The 24,395-nt window shown below is 48.5% G+C and overlaps 1 protein-coding gene across 1 annotated transcript in view; it reads left to right on the forward strand.

The window, feature by feature from the left end:
• PTCD3 (pentatricopeptide repeat domain 3) overlaps positions 1–24,395 on the forward strand; it is a 310,551-nt gene that overhangs the window by 273,432 nt on the left and 12,724 nt on the right. Inside the window, exon 23 of the mRNA XM_069632175.1 lies at positions 1,731–1,889. Coding sequence (XP_069488276.1) covers positions 1,731–1,889 — 159 coding nt within the window. The remainder of the gene's footprint in view (positions 1–1,730; positions 1,890–24,395) is intronic.

Here is a 24,395-nt window from a genome sequence, read left to right on the forward strand (position 1 = left end):
GGAAGAAACATAGACGTCTTACTACTTTCTCTGTTCATGTACTCGCTCACAATAGGCTGGGGCTCCCTCCTAGCAGAGAAAATACAAACGGAGGGACCACTGCGCGTGAGGGTTTTGGGTACACTACACGTCACGCTAGGGATAGTGTTACAGACACGCCTATGCCGACGGCCCCTTTCGGTCCCCGAAAGACCAGATGCAATACTCCACGGTTACCACTGGATGTCGGAGCATATGCACAGCATGTAAATCTAAGCAGATACAATCATCAAATGCTATTATGGTGAGTTATGCATGTCGTCTTGGGCCTTCTGCTGTCCTGGGCAGGAAAGATCCTGGTTGAAGTTTTCTTTTGTTCCCCGCTGAGGCTCCAGATTGCCTGAAGGCAGGAAGCGCGAGAGCAGTCAACCTCTGCAGCCCTTTGTCTTTCACCTTGCCTGAAAGGAACCCTTTCCTACTGGGGAACTGGCTGTCAAGATTGGAAAAACCAGCCACCCCTTTCTGTAAACTGCAGGGAGTTAGCTTGCTGAAAACTAGTCAGGTCCTGGTAGCTGCTGATCATTCTACCAGTGGCACCATATCCGAAGAAGATCAAGAAAAGAAGACTAATGAAATTCCACCGATTGGAAGGGTTAAAACAGGCTCAGGTTACATAGCATGTTCTCCAATCAACCTGGGGTATCGAGAACGACTCCCACCAAGAGACTGTTGAGACCCACTAGTCTAAGGAAGGTCTGCATTTAGACCCATCTCTTGACGTGCTGTGACCTTGCTGAGCTGCAAACCGTGAATACTGAGGGACCTGGAGCCAGTGTGCGGTACATGGTCTTCCGAAGTGAGATTCCTGCTGAAATGTTGAACTCCTGCTGGACCTCCAGAGACACGATTTGAATCCTTGAAGTACCCTCACCAGATGAATGAAGAGAATCCGACCAGCGATATTGGTTCTTCATCTGGTACCTGTAAAAGGACGCTGCAACTGCTGAGCCGCTAGAAGCCTTGAAGAATAATTTGTTTGAAGCCTATCAAGTCAAATGCTGTTGCCAGTTCCCATGCAGGGGTCCGTTTCTTCAGTCACCAGACCAAGAATCCAGGGACTGGGTCCTCTGCTGCTGCCTCGGGTAGACGGGCATTTCCAGATCTGCCAAAATGCCAAGACACCACTCGGGTGGCAGCAGTGTGCAGTAAAAGTGTACTTTCCCACCCATCACTCTCACTGACTTTTAAAAAAAAAAATGTTTTTACTGCTTTCATATCCATGCCCAAGAGCTTGTGGATTAAAGCATCTACAAAGAAATAAATCTTTAATTAGAGTATATATTTTCAGTAATTATATTAAGTTGACCATCCATTGGTTGTGGTCTGTGGTTGTTGCCAGACTGCACTCCTCAGTCGGGTTGACCATTGTGAGCATTTGGACTTACTTGGTAGGAACGCTGTACGTACTAAATTGGTCTTTCCAAACCCCCCCCCCCCCCCCCCCCCCCCCCCCCCCGACAGGTTTTCCTAACCTTAACTATTGCTAGTTACTCAGTGTTCTATGGCTGATGTGACTGTCCTGTTCATTGTTCAGTGGCAGCAAAGTATCTGTTGGAGGAAAAAGTCGAACTATTTAGTTCACAATGTATATGTATCAATGGACACCACCACAGCAGTTGCACAATTCTATCAAAATAGCTGTTTATTGCTGATAATAAATGACAGTCAAATGTTTTCTTTTCTGTTTTTAGCAATGAAGTCATGAACGAGTTCTTAAACTGTGCCAAGCAGAGTAATAACCAAGACCAAGCAATCAAACTTGTTCAACTGGCGGGACACTTAAGCTTGCCAACTACACTGAAACTAGCAGAAAGAGTGATGAGAGATTTCAGCCTCTCCGAAGAGCATAAGTAAGTTATTGTTATATATTTAATCGGAAGCCCTCCATCTTTAAATCAAAACCTTACAAGCAATTGTAATGTTGAAATTTGGGTACAATAACTGGTTCAGATGGACTTGAGGTACCTCTCTGCCCAAAGATAAGAGCACTGACATAATGACAATATATTTAACAATGTATCCAGTGCAGCCAAGCCTGGTTAATTCAGTGACACTATAAAGTTAACTTTCACACTAGTTGCTCAACTATTTTCTAAATGTTCAAGGCATTCAATTATGGATTCTAAAGTGTGAAAGTATTTTTTATTTAATAATGGAACCAAAGATTAGTTTCTTGTAATTTTTACAGTATTTCTATCCCTGCATATAACCGCATAGGGGATTTGCTGTATTGATTACCAGGAATCCAATGTCTCTTGAATTTTGCAAGTAGTGGTGCAAATCATGTTTTATTGTAGAATCTTTTGAACTTATGTTTTTATTAGGCGCAGTGAGCGCTGTACACACCATAGGAATTACTGTTAGAGTGCAGGGCTCCATAAGTGCCATGTAAATGGTTTGTGTGGATTGGTGGCGGGATGTTATGTCTTCAGAGCCTCCAGGAATGTGCTGCTGTCTCATAGATGGCTAAGAGCTTTGCCGTCAGATCCCATTTGCACACAACAGACGAGATTACCACTTTTTCATTTCACACTGAGCTCCTTAATCTGGTTTTTGCTGAGATGGGATATATTGGATGGCATTGTAGTGATTTTCCTGAAGCTTGTGGATCTGCTTGGATCACATGCTCTGCATAATCCATCTAGTGGTAGTCGCGGCGTATTGTAAGATTTGTTTTGTCTTGGGAGGATAGCTCAGTGGCAATGTGCTCGCCTTAGAAGCAAGACGACACGAAGCAACACAGGTTAGATCCCCAGGTCCGCACTTAGAAACCTCCTGGGTATTAATCGTATCATAACTCAAACTGACATCAACAGGACTTGTTAGTAATACTATCCCTAGTGTAACATGTACTGTACCCATGGTCCTTAACCCGTCAAAGTCCCTCACGTTGTTTCTTTCCGCCATCGTGGTTGGTAGCAAGTTGGGGAGTACCTTTCCAAGCTGATGCCTTTGATTAGTTGAAAGTTTTATACCTTTCTTTCCTTATTATCCGCTTTTGTGCCCAGCCAACAGACTGCTCGACTGCCCTAGACAGATGTTGGGGAGCGTTCTCAAAAATGTGCTAATTCCTCTCTACCTTGGAGACCCCCAGATCTTTTTGCTGGACTTTTTTTTAATTTATGACCTGGAGAGAGACCTTTTTCCCACTCCATCGTATTGTTCTGTGTTTTATTCGGTTTCTTTTGACTTTGGAGTCTGACAACCGCCATAGGCATCGTCTTTGAATTGACACACAGTACCTTTGAAGCAGTGGCACAGGGAAGTCTTACATTTCCCAAAGGTTTAAATACCTTCTCTTGGTGAAACTGTTTCCAAGAGCAGTGAAGTGAAATTGACTTTACTTACATTTTTGTAACTTTCAAGACCCAGCACACCCTATCTTACTATAGGGTGCTGGAGGGGTTACTTGGTATCCCCTTTGTCAAGTTTCTCATGTAACATTTTTGTTACCCTTTCTACAATTTGCTGGTGGCAGTGGTTTACTTTTTATTACCATTGTGGTTTTTTACCGCGGGCTGCATTCGCAGCTGCAGTAAGGCACCCATGGGTGCCCATTTAGTCAAAATTGCCCGGTTTTCTTCTTTTGCCATTTCTTGCCAGAACGGTCCTTGAGATTTACTCTGAGTGCCAAACCATGTTTGGTCCCTTTGTTTTGTCTTGGCTGGATTAACCAGTGAAGCCTGCCACTGGCGCCCGTATGCCTGGCAGGGGCAGGAAGTGAAGGCAGTGCCCGAAACTCCCTGCGCTCAATCCTCTTGGTTACAGGAATGCACCCAAAGGTGATTGGCCTGCTCGCTGTCCGGCAGGGACAGCCACCCTGCTGTGTGATTGACAGCTAGGTTGCAAAGAATGGGACAAACCTGCATAAAAGACAAAGCTTTGTGGCTTGGAAGGCAGTCGACACTGGACGAAGGCATTGTCACGTCTCGGCTAAATTGGAAACTGCCTTGGCGATTGTCTGAGCGCTATCCGGCACGTAAAACTCCTTGAAACTACAACTCCCACAACTCTTGCTATTATAGCCACGTGACGTACACGCATGACGTTGCTGTGTTTTCATTTGTTGGGAACTACATTTAACTCCCATCTATCCGGAGATCGAGTGCTCCTAAACTGCTGTTAGTTACGAGCTCTGTTCCCGGACTCCCGTTTGAATCCTTGACTACCCGGCGCTTGAATCAAGTTATTGTCTTTGCCTTGTCCTTGTCTGCCTCCCGACGCCTGCCTCCCTCGATTGTTCCCCTTGGATTATATGAACCCGGCTTACCCATTATTGACCTCCCACTTCTAAAATCCTTAGGTTTTGGTGACCCGATAACCCGAACATTTCCGTAAGGGAAATAGCGTGAGGTGAACGCTCGCTTCCCTGATCATTTCATTTCTTTCCTTGTCCACTCCTGTTGCTTTGAACCTTTTTGGGACGCTCTGCTGTTTACACTTTGGATTGCTTTGAACCTTTTTGGGACGCTCTGCTGTTTACACTTTGGATTGTTTTGAACCTTTTTTGGGACGCTCTGCTGTTTACACTTTGGATTGCTTTGAACCTAATTGGGACGCTCTGCTGCATTGACACTGGATTACTTTGAACATTTTTTGGAACGCTCGGCTGCTTTCACCGTGGTGTTCCTAGGATACTGGCACACCTTCCCTTCACCCTTCATCCTCCTTGTTTTCTGCACTTCGATACTAGTAGGTTACTGGTATATTGTTCCTACGGAGCAGGTAAGAGTGGGTAATTGTGGGCGGTGTTGGCTGTTTATTCTCCGGCACTACTTGGCTGCATTTCCTGAACAACTGTTTTGTTCTTTGTCCCTCTAGCTCTGACGATTCTGCTCCGGCCTTTTCGCTCAAGCCCCCGGCCTGCCAGGTGTATTGATCCCTGTAGGCTGAGCTCTTGGGAGGGAAGTCTTTGGCACATAACCATAAAGACCCAAGATTCCTTGAGTGAAAGGAACTTCCCTAGAAGAGTGGGGAAGGATTATCTGTAACGACCAGAAAACAACCTCTGAGTTGTGACAGATTTAGGAGCCTTACAATAACGCCTATTGGTTATGGAGGCTGCATCAGACCCGATGGCAGCTCTCATGCAGGCTTTTTCTGCCTTGCGTACCGATATGGCATCCGCCCATGTGACCTTACATCAACGCATGGATGTATTACAGAGCTTCGTGCAGCCATTACCCCATGATGAGGAATTCGGTGATGCCGCTGCAGCAACACCTCCTCCTGTATCCCCCCCAGCTCCAGCTCCGGTTGTCCTTCCTGGGCTCTTTCCTTTGGCCCCACCCAAACGCTTTCTGGGGGATCCCAAGGCGTATCAGACTTTCGTGAATCAATGTCGCCTTCACTTTCTTTGTCGTCCCTTGGCGTTCCCAGACGCTACCACTAAGGCGGCCTTCGTTCTCTCCCATCTAGGTGGCACTGCCGCAGCATGGGCTAATCCTTTGCTGGAAGCTAATGATCCGGCTCTTTATGACTTCGATATGCTAATTCAATCCATGAACAGCGTTTTTGATATGCGATACAAAGCACAAACCTCGGATTTGGAATTTTTGGGTATTAATCAAGGCAAGACGGATCTCTTGACCTACCTGGCTTGTTTCAACCAGTTGGCGGCTGAGACCACGTGGCCAGAACAGAAGAAAGCGGCTGTTTTCTACAAAGGTTTGTCGGATGATCTAAAAGATGCCTTATCAGTGGTGCCCGCCCTTCCACCTGGTTTTCCTGAGTTACTCGACCTGGTTCTTCAAGTTGATGCTCGGATTCGGCAAAGACGGGGCGAACGTCGGTATCCTGATATTCGTATCTCTTCCCGATCAGATGGCACTACTCCTGTTTCTCAAGGCGAAACCGAACCCATGCAAATTGGGGCCATCAGGGGTCCATTGTCCAAGGCTGAACGAGAGAAACGGGTACTGAATAACCTATGTTTCTATTGTGGCCAGTCAGGACATTATATTCGTTTGTGTCCTAAAAGACCCGCCAAACCGTCGGGAAACGCCAGGACTCGTCCGTAAACCGGGCCTTTAGGATGAGTCAAATGTACCCGGGCTCGGATGAGTGTTTTCCTTCTTCACATGTGTATCTTACTATGTGTTTCAAGGCCCCTTGCATCAAATATTTTTCCAAACCTGTAATGATAGACTCAGGGGCTAGTGGGAATTATATGGATTCTAGGTTGGCCGAACATTACGGACTACCCATAATTCCCAAAGTACGACCTGAGGACATACATGCTGTAGACGGTTCCCGTTTGGTATCCGGACAAGTTACGGAGCAAACGACTTCACTACAAATGTCCACCTTACAAGGTCATTCAGAATCCATCACATTTGACCTTATTACGGCCCCCCAGTTCGGTATGATTCTGGGTCTATCCTGGCTGCAAACCCATAATCCTGTAATTGATTGGGTTGAACAAACCGTGCGGTTCTCTTCCTCTTTTTGCATACAGAAATGCCTTGGGTCTCACGAGGCAGCAGTCTTCTCTCCTTGCCTTGCCCTGGTGACTAGTGTTCCTTCCATCAGTGCCTTATCCTCTATCCCGGTCCCTGTACTTCCATTGGAATACCGAGAGTACTCGGATGTGTTCGATAAAGGCTTGTCAGAAAAATTGCCTCCACACAGAGACTATGACTGCCCCATTGATCTCATACCTGGGGCAGTCATTCCACACGGTCGTATCTACTCACTTACTCAAAAGGAAGAACACCTGCGAGACTATGTGGACAATGCTTTGCGCTTGGGACACATACGTCCATCCCGTTCACCAGCGGCCTCCCCGATATTCTTCGTACCTAAGAAGGAAGGGGATTTACGCCCATGTGTGGATTATCGTGCCCTCAATAATGTCACGATCAAAAACCAGTATCCACTGCCACTTATCACGGAGCTCCTTGATAAAATGACCTCCTCTACCGTCTTCACCAAGTTGGACTTGCGGGGAGCATACAACTTGGTGAGGATACGCAAGGGGGATGAATGGAAAACCGCATTCAAGACGAAATTCGGGCTTTATGAATATTGTGTAATGCCCTTCGGGCTTTGCAATGCCCCAGCGACGTTCCAACACTTTGTTAATGATATTTTCAGGGACTTGTTGGATTGTTACGTCGTGATATATTTGGACGACATCCTGATATATTCAGAATCCTTGTCTCAACACATACAACATGTACGCTCTGTCCTACTCCGTCTAAGAGAGCACTCCCTCTTTGCAAAACTGGAGAAGTGTGTGTTCCATGCATCGTCTGTGGAGTTCCTGGGATTTCAAATATCTCAAAAGGGAGTGCTTATGTGCACCTCCAAGGTCCGGGCAGTACTGGATTGGCCTGTCCCGACTTCAGTAAAAGCCCTTCAATCATTCTTGGGTTTTTCTAACTTCTACAGACGTTTCATCGCTTCCTTTTCCGAAATAGTTGCGCCACTAACTCGGTTGACTAGTCCGAACGTCCCTTTCCTTTGGGATGAACAAGCGCAATCTGCATTTCACAAATTGAAGGAGGCTTTTACCACCGCTCCCGTCTTGCAGCACCCTAATCCGGCCCTTCCATTTATCGTGGAAGCCGATGCCTCTGCAATTGCCGTGGGGGCCATCCTGTCGCAAATTTGTCCAGCTACCCATCGACTACATCCGGTGGCTTTCCATTCTCGGAAACTTACGCCAGCCGAACGTAATTATACGATCATGGAGAGAGAATTACTGGCGATTAAGGTGGCGTTTAATGAGTGGAGACATCATCTATTAGGTGCTAAGCATCCCATTACTGTGTATACGGATCATCGGAATCTCCAAGCATTGTCCCATGTGAAATGCACCAATGCTAGGCAAATACGGTGGCATTTGTTTTTTACCATGTTTGATTTCACGGTGACATATCGCCCCGGTCCGTTACATGGAAAGGCGGACGCATTATCACGTATTGGTACAGATATGGAAACTACGAAGCAGTCAACCCCAGTATTATCCTCAGGGACTGTAGTGTGTTTGTTCGGTTTCTCCGTCCATCCTAGATGGGTTAAGGAGATGGGCTAAGGATCATCCTCCTATTCTTAAGGAGTTGGACGCCGAACTCATCACTGGTCTTCCATATGTTAAAGGCCTACTATACCTGCCTGATAATCAAACTCGGCGAAAAGCTCTCGAATGGTCCCATGATCTCCCGTTGGCAGCTCACCCTGGTCGGGCCAAAACCTATGATCTTCTCCACCGATGGTGCTGGTGGCCTGGTATGAAGAAGGACACCGAACAAGATGTCTCCAAGTGTGCCGTATGTACACAGTGCAAAAGACAACCGGGCAAACCCGTAGGTCTTCTAATGAGCATGCCATTACCCCCGTATCCTTGGCATACGGTCACCCTTGATTTTGTGGTGGAACTCCCTTGTATCGGGGGCATGTCCACCATTCTTGTGGTTGTGGATGTTTTTACCAAAATGGCACGATTTATACCGTGCTCGGGAATACCTACTGCTTCTATGTTAGCGAGTCTGTTTTTTGACCATGTGGTACGTTTTTTTGGACTTCCTACGGTTCTGATTTCTGACCGGGGGTCTCAATTTACCTTGCGCTTTTGGCGCTCCCTTACTTCCTCTTTGGGTATCGATGCCCGCTTGTCCTCGGCCTACCATCCTCAGACGGATGGCCAGACTGAACGTACCAATGGCACTATGGAACAATTTCTTCGCTGTCTGTGTCTGCAACATCAGTCTAACTGGTTCTCGCTACTAGGTGCAGCAGAATTTGCCTATAACAATTCTATACATTCATCAATTGGCTGCTCCCCATTTTATGCTTTATATGGTCTGCACCCAAGGACTCTGCCGCCTGTCTTGCCTTCTTTAAAGCAGTTTCCCGCAGCTAATGCAGTGAAGGATTCCTTGCTTGCCATCCGTAAATCAGTGTTATCCCATTTACAAACTGCGCAACGTCGTACCAAAATGCAGGCTGACAAGTGACGCGCACCGGCTCCTTCGTATTCTTGTGGTGACCGTGTATGGCTCTCTTCAAAACATCTGGCCATTAAGGGTAAAAGGAAACTGTTGCCATGTTACCTGGGTCCTTATACGATTCTACGGTGCCTTAACCCTGTCACTGTTTGTCTAGAGATTCCATCTCATTGGCGGGTGCACCCGGTATTCCATGTCTCCTTGCTTCGCCCTTTTGTACCTGGCACACGGTTACCTGCTGTCCCCACCCCAGTTAACGTCCATGGGGAGGACGAGTACGAGGTGCGTGCAATCATGGACACTCGCCTATGTCGTGGGGTTCGGTCTTACCTGATTGATTGGAAGGGGTATGGTCCAGAGGACAGGTCCTGGGAACCGGCCTCTAATTTGAACGCACCCCGTTTGTTACGTGCCTTTTGGTCTCAACGCTTGCGAAGACTCAGGAGAGAGCGCTCTTTGTGGAGGGGTACTGTCACGTCTCGGCTAAATTGGAAACTGCCTTGGCGATTGTCTGAGTGCTATCCGGCACGTAAAACTCCTTGAAACTACAACTCCCACAACTCTTGCTATTATAGCTACGTGATGTACACGCATGACGTTGCTGTGTTCATTTGTTGGGAACTACATTTAACTCCCATCTATCCGGAGATCGAGTGCTCCTAAACTGCTGTTAGTTACGAGCTCTGTTCCCGGACTCCCGTTTGAATCCTTGACTACCCGGCGCTTGAATCAAGTTATTGTCTTTGCCTTGTCCTTGTCTGCCTCCCGACACCTGCCTCCCTCGATTGTTCCCCTTGGATTATATGAACCCGGCTTACCCATTATTGACCTCCCACTTCTAAAATCCTTAAGTTTTGGTGACCCGATAACCCGAACATTTCCGTAAGGGAAATAGCGTGAGGTGAACGCTCGCTTCCCTGATCATTTCATTTCTTTCCTTGTCCACTCCTGTTGCTTTGAACCTTTTTGGGACGCTCTGCTGTTTACACTTTGGATTGCTTTGAACCTTTTTGGGACGCTCTGCTGTTTACACTTTGGATTGCTTTGAACCTTTTTTGGGACGCTCTGCTGTTTACACTTTGGATTGCTTTGAACCTAATTGGGACGCTCTGCTGCATTGACACTGGATTACTTTGAACATTTTTTGGAACGCTCGGCTGCTTTTACCGTGGTGTTCCTAGGATACTGGCACACCTTCCCTTCACCCTTCATCCTCCTTGTTTTCTGCACTTCGATACTAGTAGGTTACTGGTATATTGTTCCTACGGAGCAGGTAAGAGTGGGTAATTGTGGGCGGTGTTGGCTGTTTATTCTCCGCCACTACTTGGCTGCATTTCCTGAACAACTGTTTTGTTCTTTGTCCCTCTAGCTCTGACGATTCTGCTCCGGCCTTTTCGCTCAAGCCCCCGGCCTGCCAGGTGTATTGATCCCTGTAGGCTGAGCTCTTGGGAGGGAAGTCTTTGGCACATCACCATAAAGACCCAAGATTCCTTGAGTGAAAGGAACTTCCCTAGAAGAGTGGGGAAGGATTATCTGTAACGACCAGAAAACAACCTCTGAGTTGTGACAGGCATCCAAAGAAGAACTTGGAAGAGACGCCTGCTGCAACTCCTGGACCGTTTTTTGCCCGCTGCTGTGCTGAAGCTCCGAATTTGTTTCAACTAGAGAAGCCCTGCAAGGACGACTTCTCCCCTTGGGTTGGTGGTGTTGGGGAGGAGCTAGCGAAACTAAGTGATTTGCCTGCGGCTGAAACTACCGCAGCCGAAACGTTTGCATGAGAAAGGTGCGAACTACCAAATGTTCGCACCTTTCTCATGCGAACACACACGCACACATACTCTCACACACAACACACCCATAACACCCCCCCCCCCCACCCACACTCTCAGCACACCCCCACCCACAACCCAACATAAACAAACCTGATTTACCTTCATCTTCACGCTGGGTTCCTGTAGCACCAGTTCCCTTTCACTTCCGTGATCGAGAACCAGCACCACAGGGTCTTTTTATTTTTTTAACGGAAGGCTGCAGGGATGTCCCCAGCAGCCATCGCTCACTATACCATGAAGTATAGTGAGCGGGGCGATGCGGGGGATCCACCACAGCCCCAGTTTTTTAAAATTTGTATTTGTTTTACAATGCTACCACCAAAGGTTCGAACTTTTGGTGTTCGAACCTTTGGTGGTAGCATTTTTATAACTTTTGGTCATTGCAACCATTTTTTGTCAGTAAAATTGACCTATACCGGAGCTAGCGCCTTTGGCAAGTGCTTTCCTGCACCCCTCAAGTGCTTAACAATGAGGCAAGACCTCTAAGCACTATAGCACTGAGAAAGCTTTTTCCATGCAAAAATAATCACACACAGGCATGGCCAGTCACTAAATATAGATGGGTAGTATTTAAAATATAACATACAAATAAATTAAAACTTGTGTAAATGTTGTTCTGTGTAGTTTTAAAAAAATGTCGAAGCACACGGTAAAGTCAAGCTGTGCTAAATATAGACTACATGCAGGCTTGAAGAGAGAACAAAGTGGCTGACCAACTGTTCCCGTCAACCACAGGCCAATGGAGACTAAGATTCAACATGACATAGTATTAGAAAAGTGTTTTTCTGTAGAAGTTTTTGGACCACATCAAATATAATTTGATGGAGTTAATGTTGAGGGAATGGCGGGAAGATGTGTATGTATGAATGTTTATAACATAGTAAATTACGCTAAACAAGAGCGACAAAGTATTCCTGCTAATACAGCATTAATGTTAAGTAGGGAACATGACCATGCAACACTGGAGCCTCTACAGCATCCCTTGTATGGCAAGAAAGACCAGTTTGCAGGAGCTCTGCTGGTATCCAGTGACCAAGTCAAGAGTATTTAAGCACCGGGCACAGCACCAGAATTCAGGACCTGGGAGGGAGCCAGCGACGACGACAGAATGCTGGCTTCAAATGGTAGAGTCCTCTGCCATTTCCCTAATCCTCATGATCTGTAAAGAGTAGCCTTGTAGTCTGCAAAACAGTCAAGGCTTTTAATTCCCTAGAGGGGTGCAGTTACTCTGCTTTATGGCAATTATGGGTCCCCTGTATTTAAGGGGCGCCCCTGTAATTTGGGGTTCACTTTCAGTGGGACCAATCAACCCCAAAGTGAACTCGTTTGGACGTCCTCTCGGAGCTGGCTGTACTTCTGCTGCTGCTGAAACTGAAGTGCCTGGGAGAGGAACACCAAATCGAGTGGATTGCTTTCAAGTCAGACCAGAGCTCCAGTAAGATCCTCTGGACTTCCTTGAAGCAGGACTGACCAAGCCTGAGCCACCTCAACAGTGCTGGAACCCAGATGCGATGAAAGTCTGAATTGGTATCCGAGAACCGCGGTGTTGCTATTTTCTGTCGGACTCGAGGAGCTGAAACCGCAAAGTGCCGCTGAATAAGTTTGCCCATTGCTGTCGCTGACCTTCCCATTGCAATGCATGAGTCCCCAGACGTCCTCCCCACGACAGAGGCCCAGGAACACCAGGATCTGCAGAGCTGTACAGGAACCAAAGCCAGCTGGAACCGTTTTTTCTAATCAAAGGTACTGTAAAGTTAAGCGGACTTACCTCTTGTTGTGTAGCCTTACTTGCTCGCAGTTGAGACTTGTCTTGGTTGCCCTTGCAGAGTTGCTTACAGCTTTGCCCCTCCCATGCCTCCCAGATTGTGGCCCTTCAAGTGAATTTTATTTCTCCAGCATGGGGTCTGGCATGGGTTCACATGCTCATGAATATTCTACATCCTCCGGCTGGGAATCCTCAGTAACAGGAAAAAATCAGTTTCCTTTCTGAACTTTATTTCCTAACAACCAATCACTGAGCTCTGGGTCATACTGCCCTCTACCTAAGCCCCTCCTCTGGCAGCCATCTTCAGTTTTTTACCTCATGTTAAAGTGTTGGGAGTCCTTGTGCTTGGCTCTAGAGCTTTTACTGCATTTTCTGCTTTTTGGAAGAGTTTTACTCTATTTTTCGGTCAATCAAGCCTTTTGCTCCAGCGATCATCCTTCCGATTAACGGGGATCCGTTTTTTGGATTCTTCAGCATACCTCGAGGGCGGATTTCTGAGTTTCTTCGTGGAGGCTTCCAGAAGATTCTTCAGGCCTATGCCGATTGGAACATGTCGGAGGAGAAGGATTCAGCCCCCCTTTTCAAACTTTGCTCTGGCTTACGGAATGTCTTCACGGGCGACAAGCATTCCTAGTGCCTTTACTGCCTGTACCCGACACAGAAGGAGGAAGATTGTGCTTTTTGCCAAGAGATGACGGTTCGCACGCTCAAGGATCGGCAAAGGCGGCTGAAGGAGTGGCGACAGGCTAAGGCCTCTGCTCTGGGTGGGTCCCAGGAGCATGCCTCCCGGATAAAAGAAAGCTGAGCGAGCTTATAAGACCTTTGAGGGCACCCCTTCCGCTGGGGTCCAACAAAAGGCTAAGCATTGCGAGTCCACTGCCACTGGGAGCCCCGTTGCAGCGGGCTCCTTGGCGGCCAGGGCGCGTCCGATGTCTCCAGCAGCTTAGTCAACGCTCAGAATCTTCGTCCAAGAGGAAGTCGGACCATCTGGGCAAACTCAAGGTTGCTCTGGAGGCTGCCAAGGAGAAGTCCAAGTGCAGGCCGTGCTTGCCAGAGAGCTCAAAAGGGCACTGAGGCTCCGACCAGCCCTCTAAGGAGAATGCCAAACCGGACAAGACGTACAGATCGGCTACGAAGGCCAAGCAGGACAAGGGACTGGTCATGACCGTCAAGGCCCGGGTACACCCGACGGAGGCCCTGCCTTCCATTAAGGTAGTGTTGGCGTCCCTTTCGCAGGCTGTAGAGGCGGCAGGGTGCACTTCTGAAGGCTATAGTATCCCTTCCTCCCAGGAGGGAGGCTACGTTCCATCCCATCTAGAAGACCCCGGATATGAAGATACCGGTCATTTCCCAGAGACCGTCCCCTCTGGAATTGAAGAAAGGGGGGGGGGACTCAGAGGTTCTCCAGGGCATAGATATCTCCTCGGAGGAGGGATTCGCCTACCTTCAGATCCTCCAGGAGTTCAATGACAACGAGGGAAAAGTCACTCGCGTCTTGCGACGAGGGCGCCGATGATGGGGATGAATAAGGCGACAACGAGGATACTGTTGAAGTTCGACGGAGAGCCCCAGGACGATGGGGGCCTTGGCCCTCCTACGCCCCGGCCTCCTACATGCCCTCCACCTCAAATACCCCCTAGAGACCTCTTGGCGGACATTCTCTGTACTCTGCGCACTCTGGTATCTGAGATTAAGAGAAGGATGCTAGTTACCCCCCACCCCTACGGCTTCACCCGCAGCTCTGGTGCCAGCTGTACTGCTGGAGACGGGGGAACCACCAGCTAAGGGGAGGAAGAGGCACCCTTTCCCTTCTTGTCCTCCTTCACCACCCTCTCCCCCTCTGAATGAGACGGAGCCAGACACCACGACAACTACGGCCACGGACCACGGCAGTGGGATGAGGTACCGCTGGACGAGATTGGATCTTTCCATGCTATGATCTCCAGGGGTCTCTAAGGTAGAGGGAATTGGCACATTTCTGAGAATCCTCCCTAACAGCAGTGGATATATTTTTTCTACCATTCATGCATACGTTAATCGCAGGCTTTTTACACTGCTGCAGTACAGCACCCTTGGGGTGACCTTTTTCCCCGCACTCAACCTGACAACTCATTTCACTCCCCACCCACACTGCAGGCCACAACCTCAATGTGGTTTTCAGCACCACAAACATATCCACTCTGCCCCAGCACCCCCTAATCTGGACAGAACTCTACAATCTTCACCCGCGGCCCCCTCCCAGAGCCATGTGCGGCCCCCACCAACCTCTGCCCACCATGCCTCAAAAACACCACCCTGGACCTAGCCAATTCCCTGAACTCGCTCCCCGTAACTCTCCCCCCCCACCCCCCCCGGCCTCCAAATCAAACTCTGATCACTGGCTCTCCAGGGCCCTCACTCCCAAATGGTTTACCAACCACCTCAAATCTCTCAATTTTCTGAAGCACAGTCTGAAACTGACCTGGAGAACCAACCCGCCCCACTGAAAGAAAACCCTCTGGCAAGACTACAGTTCGGAAAATAGAATAGTCAAAATAATTCTATGGGAACAGAAACTTCAACTCACAACCCAAGCAATTAATTGTACAGAATCATCTCTGAATTAAAGTCGCCAGATTGCTCAACCCCTCCAATCCCTATGTGATGACTTATCCGAACATTTTCATAACACCACCACCAACAGACGATGCCATCTTCTCCAAGATAGCAATGATACCCCTGCCCAACTACCATAAATCCCTCCTGATGCATACCACCTTTCTGCCAGATCTCACACCAGGCATTCCTAGTGCAAAGTCGCCCAGGTGTTCCCCCTGCTTGTAGGCCAAAGCCGCCCGTCGGGATCCACTGAACACCCATGCCCGCCTACACTCCTCAGAAACATCCCAATAACCTGTGCAGGCAGTACTGCATGCTGAATCCTTCTACAATCCCTCAGATCTACCTTGCCCCTCTAGCCTATTTGATATCTGCTTTCTCTCCTAACTTCCAGTGTTAAGCAGTTGACGCAGCTCTCCTTCAAGTTTTTCTCCACTGCCTTCTTTCTCCCATTCCTGACTGTGTGCTATTCAGGCATGGTTTACTGCTAATGATCTCTGCTTTCATGCCAGACAGATCCTTCTCATTGGGACCCTAGTTCCCTCCTACTCCAGTTGCCCTCAATGGGCCCCCTCCTCTGAGGCAAAAACCTTGGTGTCACTGTTCGGGAGAATTCTCATTTCTGTGCTATTTCCCTTCAACCTTAGAGACACCCTCCTCCCCCCCCAGCCCATTTTGTGGTCTTTAGGGCTTTTTAATTTTAACCCTGAGATAGCCACCTTAATAGAGGCGTGTGCCATTCCCGTCTTGGCCAAGGACAACAAGTATGGAACAAGTTACTTGCCTGTAATTATTGTCCGAAGGGATTGTGTCCTCCGATCTTTCATAATTCGTCTCCAGCTTGCTGGCCTCGGAAATGTTTTCTCTGTAGTGGGTGCTGCGCGTCGACGTCTGCCGAGTTGATGTCCCTCGACAGCCACCGTATCGGCACCGATGTCACCATGCCCATAAATAGCCACGCTATTCCGTTGCTCAGTTCCATTTTTCCACGCTTCGTGGGGCCTCGAATATCGTTGCTCAATTCAGTCAGATAAAACCTCTTATATTTACTCGAAATACCAACTCGTTCTCGATGGCTTCATCGGAACCAACGACGCCGCGGTCCGGCTTCAAAAAATGTCGAGACTGCGGTAAGAAAATGTCTAACAGATCCACACAGGATCTGCTTGTGGTGCTTGGGAGTCGAGCACCATTGTTCGGAGTGTGAGGACTGCATGTCCATGGCGGCGAAAGCCTTGAAGGAGCGCAACGGGAAGCTCGAGAGAGGTAAGTCAGTCAAAACCTCCTCGAAAGTTTCTTTGGTCGAGGCATTCGTCTCCTCGCCGTCGAAAGCATTTTCATTCTAGGTCTCGAAGTAGCTCCCACCATTCGCCGAGATCGAGGCACTCAAAGAAGAGATGTCGAAGATCCCTGTTTCCCCAGAAAGGGTCTCCTGCCCCACAAAACACAGCTCTCAGGCTGAGTGGGAGGAATTCAGGAAGAAAATGCTAAGCGTCTTCGAGAAAGCGGCCTTGACTCCCTCGAAGACAGCTGAGGGTGATATCCCGGACGAAAAACCCAAAAAATCGAAACGCTGCGAGTCGCTGCACCCGGCAAAAGAGTCATCCCGAGAGCGCCATGGGCCATCGGGTAAGAAGGCACTGTCTTCGCCGTCGTCGAAGATCCCTTCGACGGATGGATCAGCGCCATCGACGTCGTTGTCGAAGGGTTCTTCGACGCATCGGTCGATCGAATCGACGCCATCGTCGACGTCGATGAAAGAGAAAACCACGGCTACTTCACAGCCAACGGTGATGCCAAGAGCCTCCGGCACGACACCGAGACCGTCGTCGACATCCTCGAGTAGGATCCCGATCCTCTCGAGTTCTTCGAGGCCTCTTCCAGTTTTCTCGAAGCCTTTCTCAGCGCCTTCGAAGCCTGTCACATCGGTGTCGACGACATCGACGTTTTCTCGCCCAATAATAACGAGTTTGGCTCCTTCTGCCTTAGAAATGGATTTTACACCATTTCCAAGGTCCGAGCACCCCGGATTATCTTCAATCTATGAAGAAGGGGAGGATTCTGACCAGGAAACCTTCGGGTTGCAGAGCACGACACTACCTGTTTCAGAGGATTTTTACCTCTGAGGAAAGAAGGTTGAAAGACCTACAGGAATCATTACATGAGGCAAGTGAGCTGGACGCTTCTCCAGAAGAGGAATTTGTCAAACCAGACCCAGGGGAACATGCCGAAACACCCTATAGAACCCTAATGGCAAGGATTATTGAATTTATGGGTTGGTCTGCGCCTTCACCTGTTTTTCAAGAGGATGACCTGACAGACATACTAGACAAAGGTCCACAGGAGGATCCTGTGGTCCCCTTCCATGCAGCCTTGCAAAGGAAGATTTCATCTAATTGGGAACCTCCTGAGGTTATCCCGGCAGTCAATAAAAGATTGTCAGCCAAGTATAGGGTAGCTGCGGCTGACCCTGAATACTTATCAAAACACCCGACTCCAGAGAGCCTGGTGGTTCAAGCGGCAATTTCATCAAGCAGCAGATCCGCTTACCCTACTGTCCCACGGGATAGAGATGACAAAAGGTACGATTCTATGGCAAAAAAGTATTTTCTGCTTGTAGTATGGCATTGAAGTCCATCAACGCAACCTGTACGCTCGCCAGGTTGTCCCACACTGTGGGAGTGTGCTTCATCAGCGGCTTACTGCATACCCGAAGGAGAGGAAAGGGAAGCCTTCCTTAACATTATTAAAGATGGCAAAGATGCCATGTGCGAGTTACTTCAAACTGGCATAGATTCCGCTGACAGTATCAGCAGGGCCATGGCGGCAAGTACAACAATCCACAGGCATGCGTGGTTGTGAAAGTCTGGCTTTGCTCCAGATGTACAGGCCAGACTTTTGAATATGCCCTTTGACCGCTCTTCTTTATTCAGTAAAAAGGCTGATGACAGTCTGGAAAAGTTAGACATCTAAAGCAGCGGCAAAATCTTTAGGAGCTGCAATCCGCCAAACTCCTTTTCGCCCCTCAGGAACCTCTGGGAGAGGAAAGTCCTTTCGCTGCTATTCCGCATTCGGGAAAGGCAGAGGACAGCCGGCTCAGAGGCCAAAGGAGATCCACCCGAGGTGGACGGGTCAAAAGTACTAAAGCTGCAGCAGCAGCAGGTGCCTCTTTTCCCTCTGCATCTGCATCAGCCGCCTCCAAACCACTCTGAGGTCTTACCACACAACACCTGTAGGGGGTAGGTTAACTCACCATTTGACGGAATGGCAGGCTATACCGTCAGATGCTTGGGCATTGGAGACAGTTGCCCAGGGTTACTGCCTACCCTTTCTACACATCCCTCAGTCATCCACCGGGGCGCAGCTCTCTAAAGGTTCCAGATCCGCTCCTCTTGCAGGAAATTATAGACCTGCTAGAGAAAGGTGCCATAGAACCGGTACCTGTAGCGGACAGGAACAAGGGCTGGTAGTCCCCCTACTTTCTCATTCCAAAGAAGGACGGAGGACTGAGACCCATCCTGGACTTAAGAGAATTGAACAAGTTCCTCAGGAAGGACAAGTTCAAGATGGTAACTCTCTCTCAGATCCTTCAGGCCCTCCAGCTCCAGGACTGGCTGGTATCTCTGGACCTTCAGGATGCTTATTTCCATGTGCCAATCCATCTCAAACACAGGAAATACCTGAGGTTCGCAATTGACGACTCTCATTATCAATTTTGAGTTCTGCCATTTGGGCGGACCTCCGCCCTGAGGGTCTTCACCAAGCTAATGTCGGTAGTGGCTGCGAGTCTAAGCAGGGAAGGGATCCATGTCTACCCCTACCTGGACGATTGGCTGATCAGGGCTGTATCTTCGGAACAAGCTCAGATCCAGCTAGATTATGTCTTGCCACTTCCTTCACAAACTGGGCTTCTCCCTCAATTTAAAGAAGTCATAGATGATGCCATCACAGAGACTCCAGTTCATTGGAGCGGTCCTGGACACTTCCCTGGGAAAAGCCTCGTCACCAGAGGTGAGGGCTCAAGATATTCTGCAGATGGTCAACAAGTTCCAAAATGCCCAACGCCTCCCAGCTTTCGACTTTTTGAGGTTGCTAGGCCTCATGGCATCCTGCATCTTCTTTGTGCCAGAGGCTTGCCTGAGAATGAGATCTCTTCAGTGGGAACTGAGAAGTCAGTGGTCGCAATTCTCAGGGAGAATGACAGATCTCCTCCGGATTCCGGACAAGGTAGCCCACGACCTTCTTTGGTGGGCCTATCCAGAGAACATCTTGAAAGGAGAACTGTTTTGGCAACCATGGCCGGAGATAACAGTAGTCCCAGATGCCTCACTCACGGGGTGGGGAGCCCATGCCAACAACTTGACCATCAGCGGTCGTTGGTCTCCATCGTTTTCCAGACTACACATCAACCTATTGGAGCTGAGAGCGATCAGACTAGCGCTGAAAGCTTTCCTGCCATCAGTACAGGGGAGAAATGTCTTGATAATGACGGCCAACACGGTGACCATGCACTACCTCAACAAAAGAGGAGGCATAGGGTCACTGCCACTGTGCAGAGAGGCAATGCAGCTCTGGTTTTGGGCAATTCAGGAAGGAATCTCTCTATTGGCAGTCCACCTAGCCGGAGAGAAGAACTTGACAGCGGACGCTTTGAGCAGGCAGAGCACAGTCTCCCACGAGTGGGAGCTAGCTCAGGAAGTCCTTCAAGAGATCTTCGCCCTTTGGGGAACCCCTCAGGTGGATCTGTTTGCCACCAGCACCAACAGGAAGTGCGATCTGTTCTGTTCAAGGGAATTTCCCAGAGAGGAGCTCGAGGGGACGCGTTCGTAGTGGACTGGGAGTTCCCACTCCTTTACGCGTTTCCACCAGTCCCTGTTATTCCTCAAATGATCAGGAGGTTGAGAAGATTCCGGAAAACCATGATCCTAATTGCCCCGGACTGGGCCAGGAGAACGTGGTACCCGGACCTTCTAGATATGTCCATCTGTCCTCCAATACGTCTTCCACTCAGAGAATCTTCTCTCACAGAAGGGAGGTCAGGTTCTCCATCCAGACATCAGAACCCTCAACCTTCACGCTTGGCTTCTGAAAGGGTGAGGTACAAGGATTGGGACCTTCCTGATGACGTCATGGAGGTGTTGCTTTCGGCCAGATGGCCAGCAACAAAGTCTTTATACCGCTGTCGTTGGAGCAAATTTTGCAGCTGGTGTAGAGAAGGGAAAATCGATCCTTTTTCATGTGGTACACCAACGGTGTTATCGTTTCTACTTTACTTGGCAAACTCATGCCTTCAAGTTGGCACTGTAAAAGGCTATCTCGCAGCGCTTTCAATCTTCAAGCGCACTGCGGAGGAACCATCGTATTTCAAACTACCTCTAGTAATACAATTTCTCAAGGGATTAACTAATGTTTATCCTCCAAGACCATTCCAAGTTCCCTTATGGGACTTAAATTTAGTCTTAAATTTCCTAATGGGTACTCCATTCGAACCACTCCACTCTTGTTCGCTGAGATTTCTCACACTTAAAACTGTCATTGGTAGCACGAACATCTGCTAGGAGGGTGAGCGAATTACAAGCTCTGTTGTAAACCCCCCCCCATACAATTTTCCATAAGGACAAAGTTGTCCTACAGGTGAAGCCTAATTTCCTCACAAAGGTGGTTTCTGAATTTCATATCACTCAGAAAATTACCTTACCTTCGTTCCACCCTCCTCCGCATTCCGGGGAAAGAGGAAGAAAGGCTACATAGGCTGGACCCAAGGCGAGCTCTGAGCTTTTACATCAGCAGACTGGCTAGGATTAGGCAAGCAGACCAACTGTTTGTAGGATACTCGGGTCACAAGTTCGGACTACCCATAACAAAACGGACCATTTCCAGGTGGATTATTTTGGCCATTCTGGAATGTTACAAACTGGCAGAGATAGAGCCACCCCAAAATCTTAGGGCTCATTCAACCAGGGGTATCGCAGCCTCTTCGGCCCTCCAAAGAGGGGTACCGGTCCGAGACACATGTGCGGCTGCCACATGGTCGTCCGCACATACATTCACAAAATTTTACAACCTGGATTCCTCCACTAGTCAAGAGACCAGATTTGGCAAGGCCGTATTACATTCGGTTAATTCCTAAAAGGGATACATGAGATTATTACTCCCACCTCCAATTACATGCCACTGCTATGGGAGTCTATCAAAGATAAGGAATACGTCCGAGAACACAATCCCTTCGAAGAACAAGTTACTTCTTACCTTGAAACGTTCTTTCGATGGGATGTTCCTCCGACGTATTCCTTATCGCCTCTCCCATCCATCCCCGCAGTAATACTTCCCTTGTGGTTGCAGCTTACGCTCCTTCAAGGTCAATAACCAATTCAGGCATGACTTTTCTTCAGCTACAAAACGGAACTGAGCAACGGACGCCGCGCGTGGATATTTATGGGCATGGTGACGTCGGCTGTCGAGGGACATCGACTCGGCGGACGTCGACGGCAGCGCCCTCTACAGAGAAAAGATTTCTGAGGCCAGCAAGCTGGAGACGAATTATCAAAGATGAGGAATACGTCAGAGGAACATCCCATCGAAAGAATGTTACAAGTTAAGAAGTAACTTGTTCTTCTCCGGCATGGGTCTTGCATGGATTCACATGCTCATGAATATTCCCAGTCAGGCTGGGAATCCTCAGTAACAGAAAAAATCAGTTTTGTTTCTGAACTGTATTTCCTAACAACCAAAAACTGAGCTCTGGGTCATACTGCTCCCAGCCAATGACTGCCCTCTACCTAAGTCCCTCCTCTGGCAGCGATCTTCCGATTTTTACCGCACGTTAGAGTGGTGGGAGTCCTTGTGTTTAGCTCTCTGGCATTTTACTGCGTTTTGTGCTTTCTTGGAGTTTTCTGTATTTTATTTGGTCCAGCTCCATCGATCCATCATCAGACTAACGGGGATCCGTTTGTTGGAACTTTCTACGCCTCTCAAGGGCGATTTATCCAAGAGTTCCCTTCTTGGATGATTCCGGAAGATTCTTTGAGGCCTACTCCACGTGGACATGGCTGAAGATAAAGGAGACTCGACGCCACTGTTCAGGATTGTTAGGCAGAAACCTGTGCAGTTCCCTCTGGGACCACTGCAAAAAGATTTAGGACTACAGGTGTTTGGCAGTAAACCCACTTGGTAGCAGTCTGTACCACACAGATTCACTTGGTAGCTGTGGCTGAGCAGTCAGACTTCCCTCAAGAAGAGTTAGGCAGTATACAGAGTATGCACAATAGGTCAAAAAGAAAATAGTAGAACAAGTAAACACTGACCAGGGCTTGGTGTAAAAGAGATGTAATTATTTATTTAAAACCACATCTAGAAAAACACACAGGCACTAATAGTAAGCAATTCAAAAACACGGTCACTAAAAGATATACACTCCCTTAGAAGAATATTAGACAAGTCTTAAGTAAAGCCCCACCTATTTTCAGACAGCAGTGAGCGCTTAACGCAGATGGCACTCTAATAATTTGTTTTAAAAGGGAGAGAAAAGCAGAGAATAAATTGAAACAGATCCCAACACTTTTACAAGAACACAACAAGAGAGGAAGGCAAAGTAACACCGTGAGTTTAGTGTCAGTAGGCCGGATCCACTTTAAGAGGATCAAAACGAAATGTGTCCAAGGTCACACGATTGCAGTGCACCAGAGTCTTGCAAAGGTTCAAAAAGAGTTGGACCAAAAGAAAGGGACCAGTTAGAGGGTCAAGGCGGCCAGCCCAGTCCAGAAGGTGAAGGGGTTATTATTACGTTGTAGCAGTCTTTAGAAAGGGAGGCCTGGCGGACACGGTACCTTAAAGTGGTGAGAATACTCCAGCGGGGGCAGTTGGTCCTGGCAGCGGATGCAAGTCGGTGCTTCGTCCGGGGGAAGAGAGGATCTCGTCGGGGAGGAAGACAGGAGTCCGTTGCAATGCCAGGGAAGAAACCAGCCGCAGAGTTCTCAGGTAAAAGGAGCGGTCCTTTTATTTGCGGTCCAGTGGTAAGTGGCTATCCGGTTGCCGGGGTGCTTGGCACGGGCAGTTCGACCATAAGACGACCTGGGATGCGAAGAGAAGGTAAACTGGTTGTGCCCACCAGTCAGGGGAAGAAGCCTCTCCAGCCGGGAGATCTTCTCTGTCGTCGGGAAGTGGTGAGTCGGTTCCGCAGGGCTCCACCAGTGGTGTCGTTGTGGTAGGTCGGCTCAGCTTCTCCCTCGCTGGATTCTCGGGTCCTGTGGCGACTTCTGAAGTTCCAGTCCCCAAAGCCCTGCTTTTATGCAGCACACCCACATTCACTCAGCCTAGCTGTCAATCAAACATGCTAAGTGGTGAGCCGGCCGGCTCACCACTTGGGCCAATCACACAAGAGTGCAACTTGAGTTACCAAGGTAACTCAGTCCAGGGTGCCTAAACCCCCTCCCACACCCCCTGTGGTACCCAGACAGAGTGGCACCACTTTTGGAGGCTTCTGTGGAGAAGCTAGCCAAAAAGTGGAACAAAGGGCTCGACTTGGGTTGGAGTCACAGAAGAGAACACAAACGCCATTTTAGAATCGAGTTCTGGCAAAAAATACCAACCGGTGAATTAATATTCAATAAATAAATCGGCGGTATGTTCGAGGCTATAAGAATTAAATAATTAAAGTTGGTAGCCTCGAACAATGGGAAAATCCCATAGAGATATATTCGCGGTCGAATATAAAAAGTAGTATCCACTGCCACCAGCCAAAACTCGATCAGAGGGGACAGAGACGTGCCCCCTCGAACAGACCCCCGGGCAATTGAATTGCCCCAACCAGAACGTCCACAATATGATGGTTTGTACTGGTTTCTGTTCATAATTTGGGACTAGTAAAGCCAATGGTGACTTTACATGCCCTGGGAAACAGTAGTTAGTCCCAGGGTATGGAGTCTATGTTGGAGGGTCGCTACGACACCCCTGGGTTACGGCACGGAGGGTGCTGTGTAACACACATAGTAAAAACACATGAGACCCTATGGTGTAAATGAGCCCATAAAACACATTAACAGTCAAAGGAACACCATAAATCATGTCCAAGAGTGGGAGAAAGAGTCTCACTCTTGGCAGGAGAGAAAAAAACAAACTCCAGAAATCCAGCAAAGCTGCTGGGGGACTCACTAGGTTAGGAAATTCAGCCTAAAGAGAGAATGCTCCCTAACAAGGATCTGCCCTGGATGT

Source organism: Ambystoma mexicanum, chromosome 6q (genome assembly GCF_040938575.1).
Source record: "Ambystoma mexicanum isolate Mex_15411 chromosome 6q, UKY_AmexF1_1, whole genome shotgun sequence".
Taxonomy (NCBI): Eukaryota; Metazoa; Chordata; class Amphibia; order Caudata; family Ambystomatidae; genus Ambystoma; species Ambystoma mexicanum.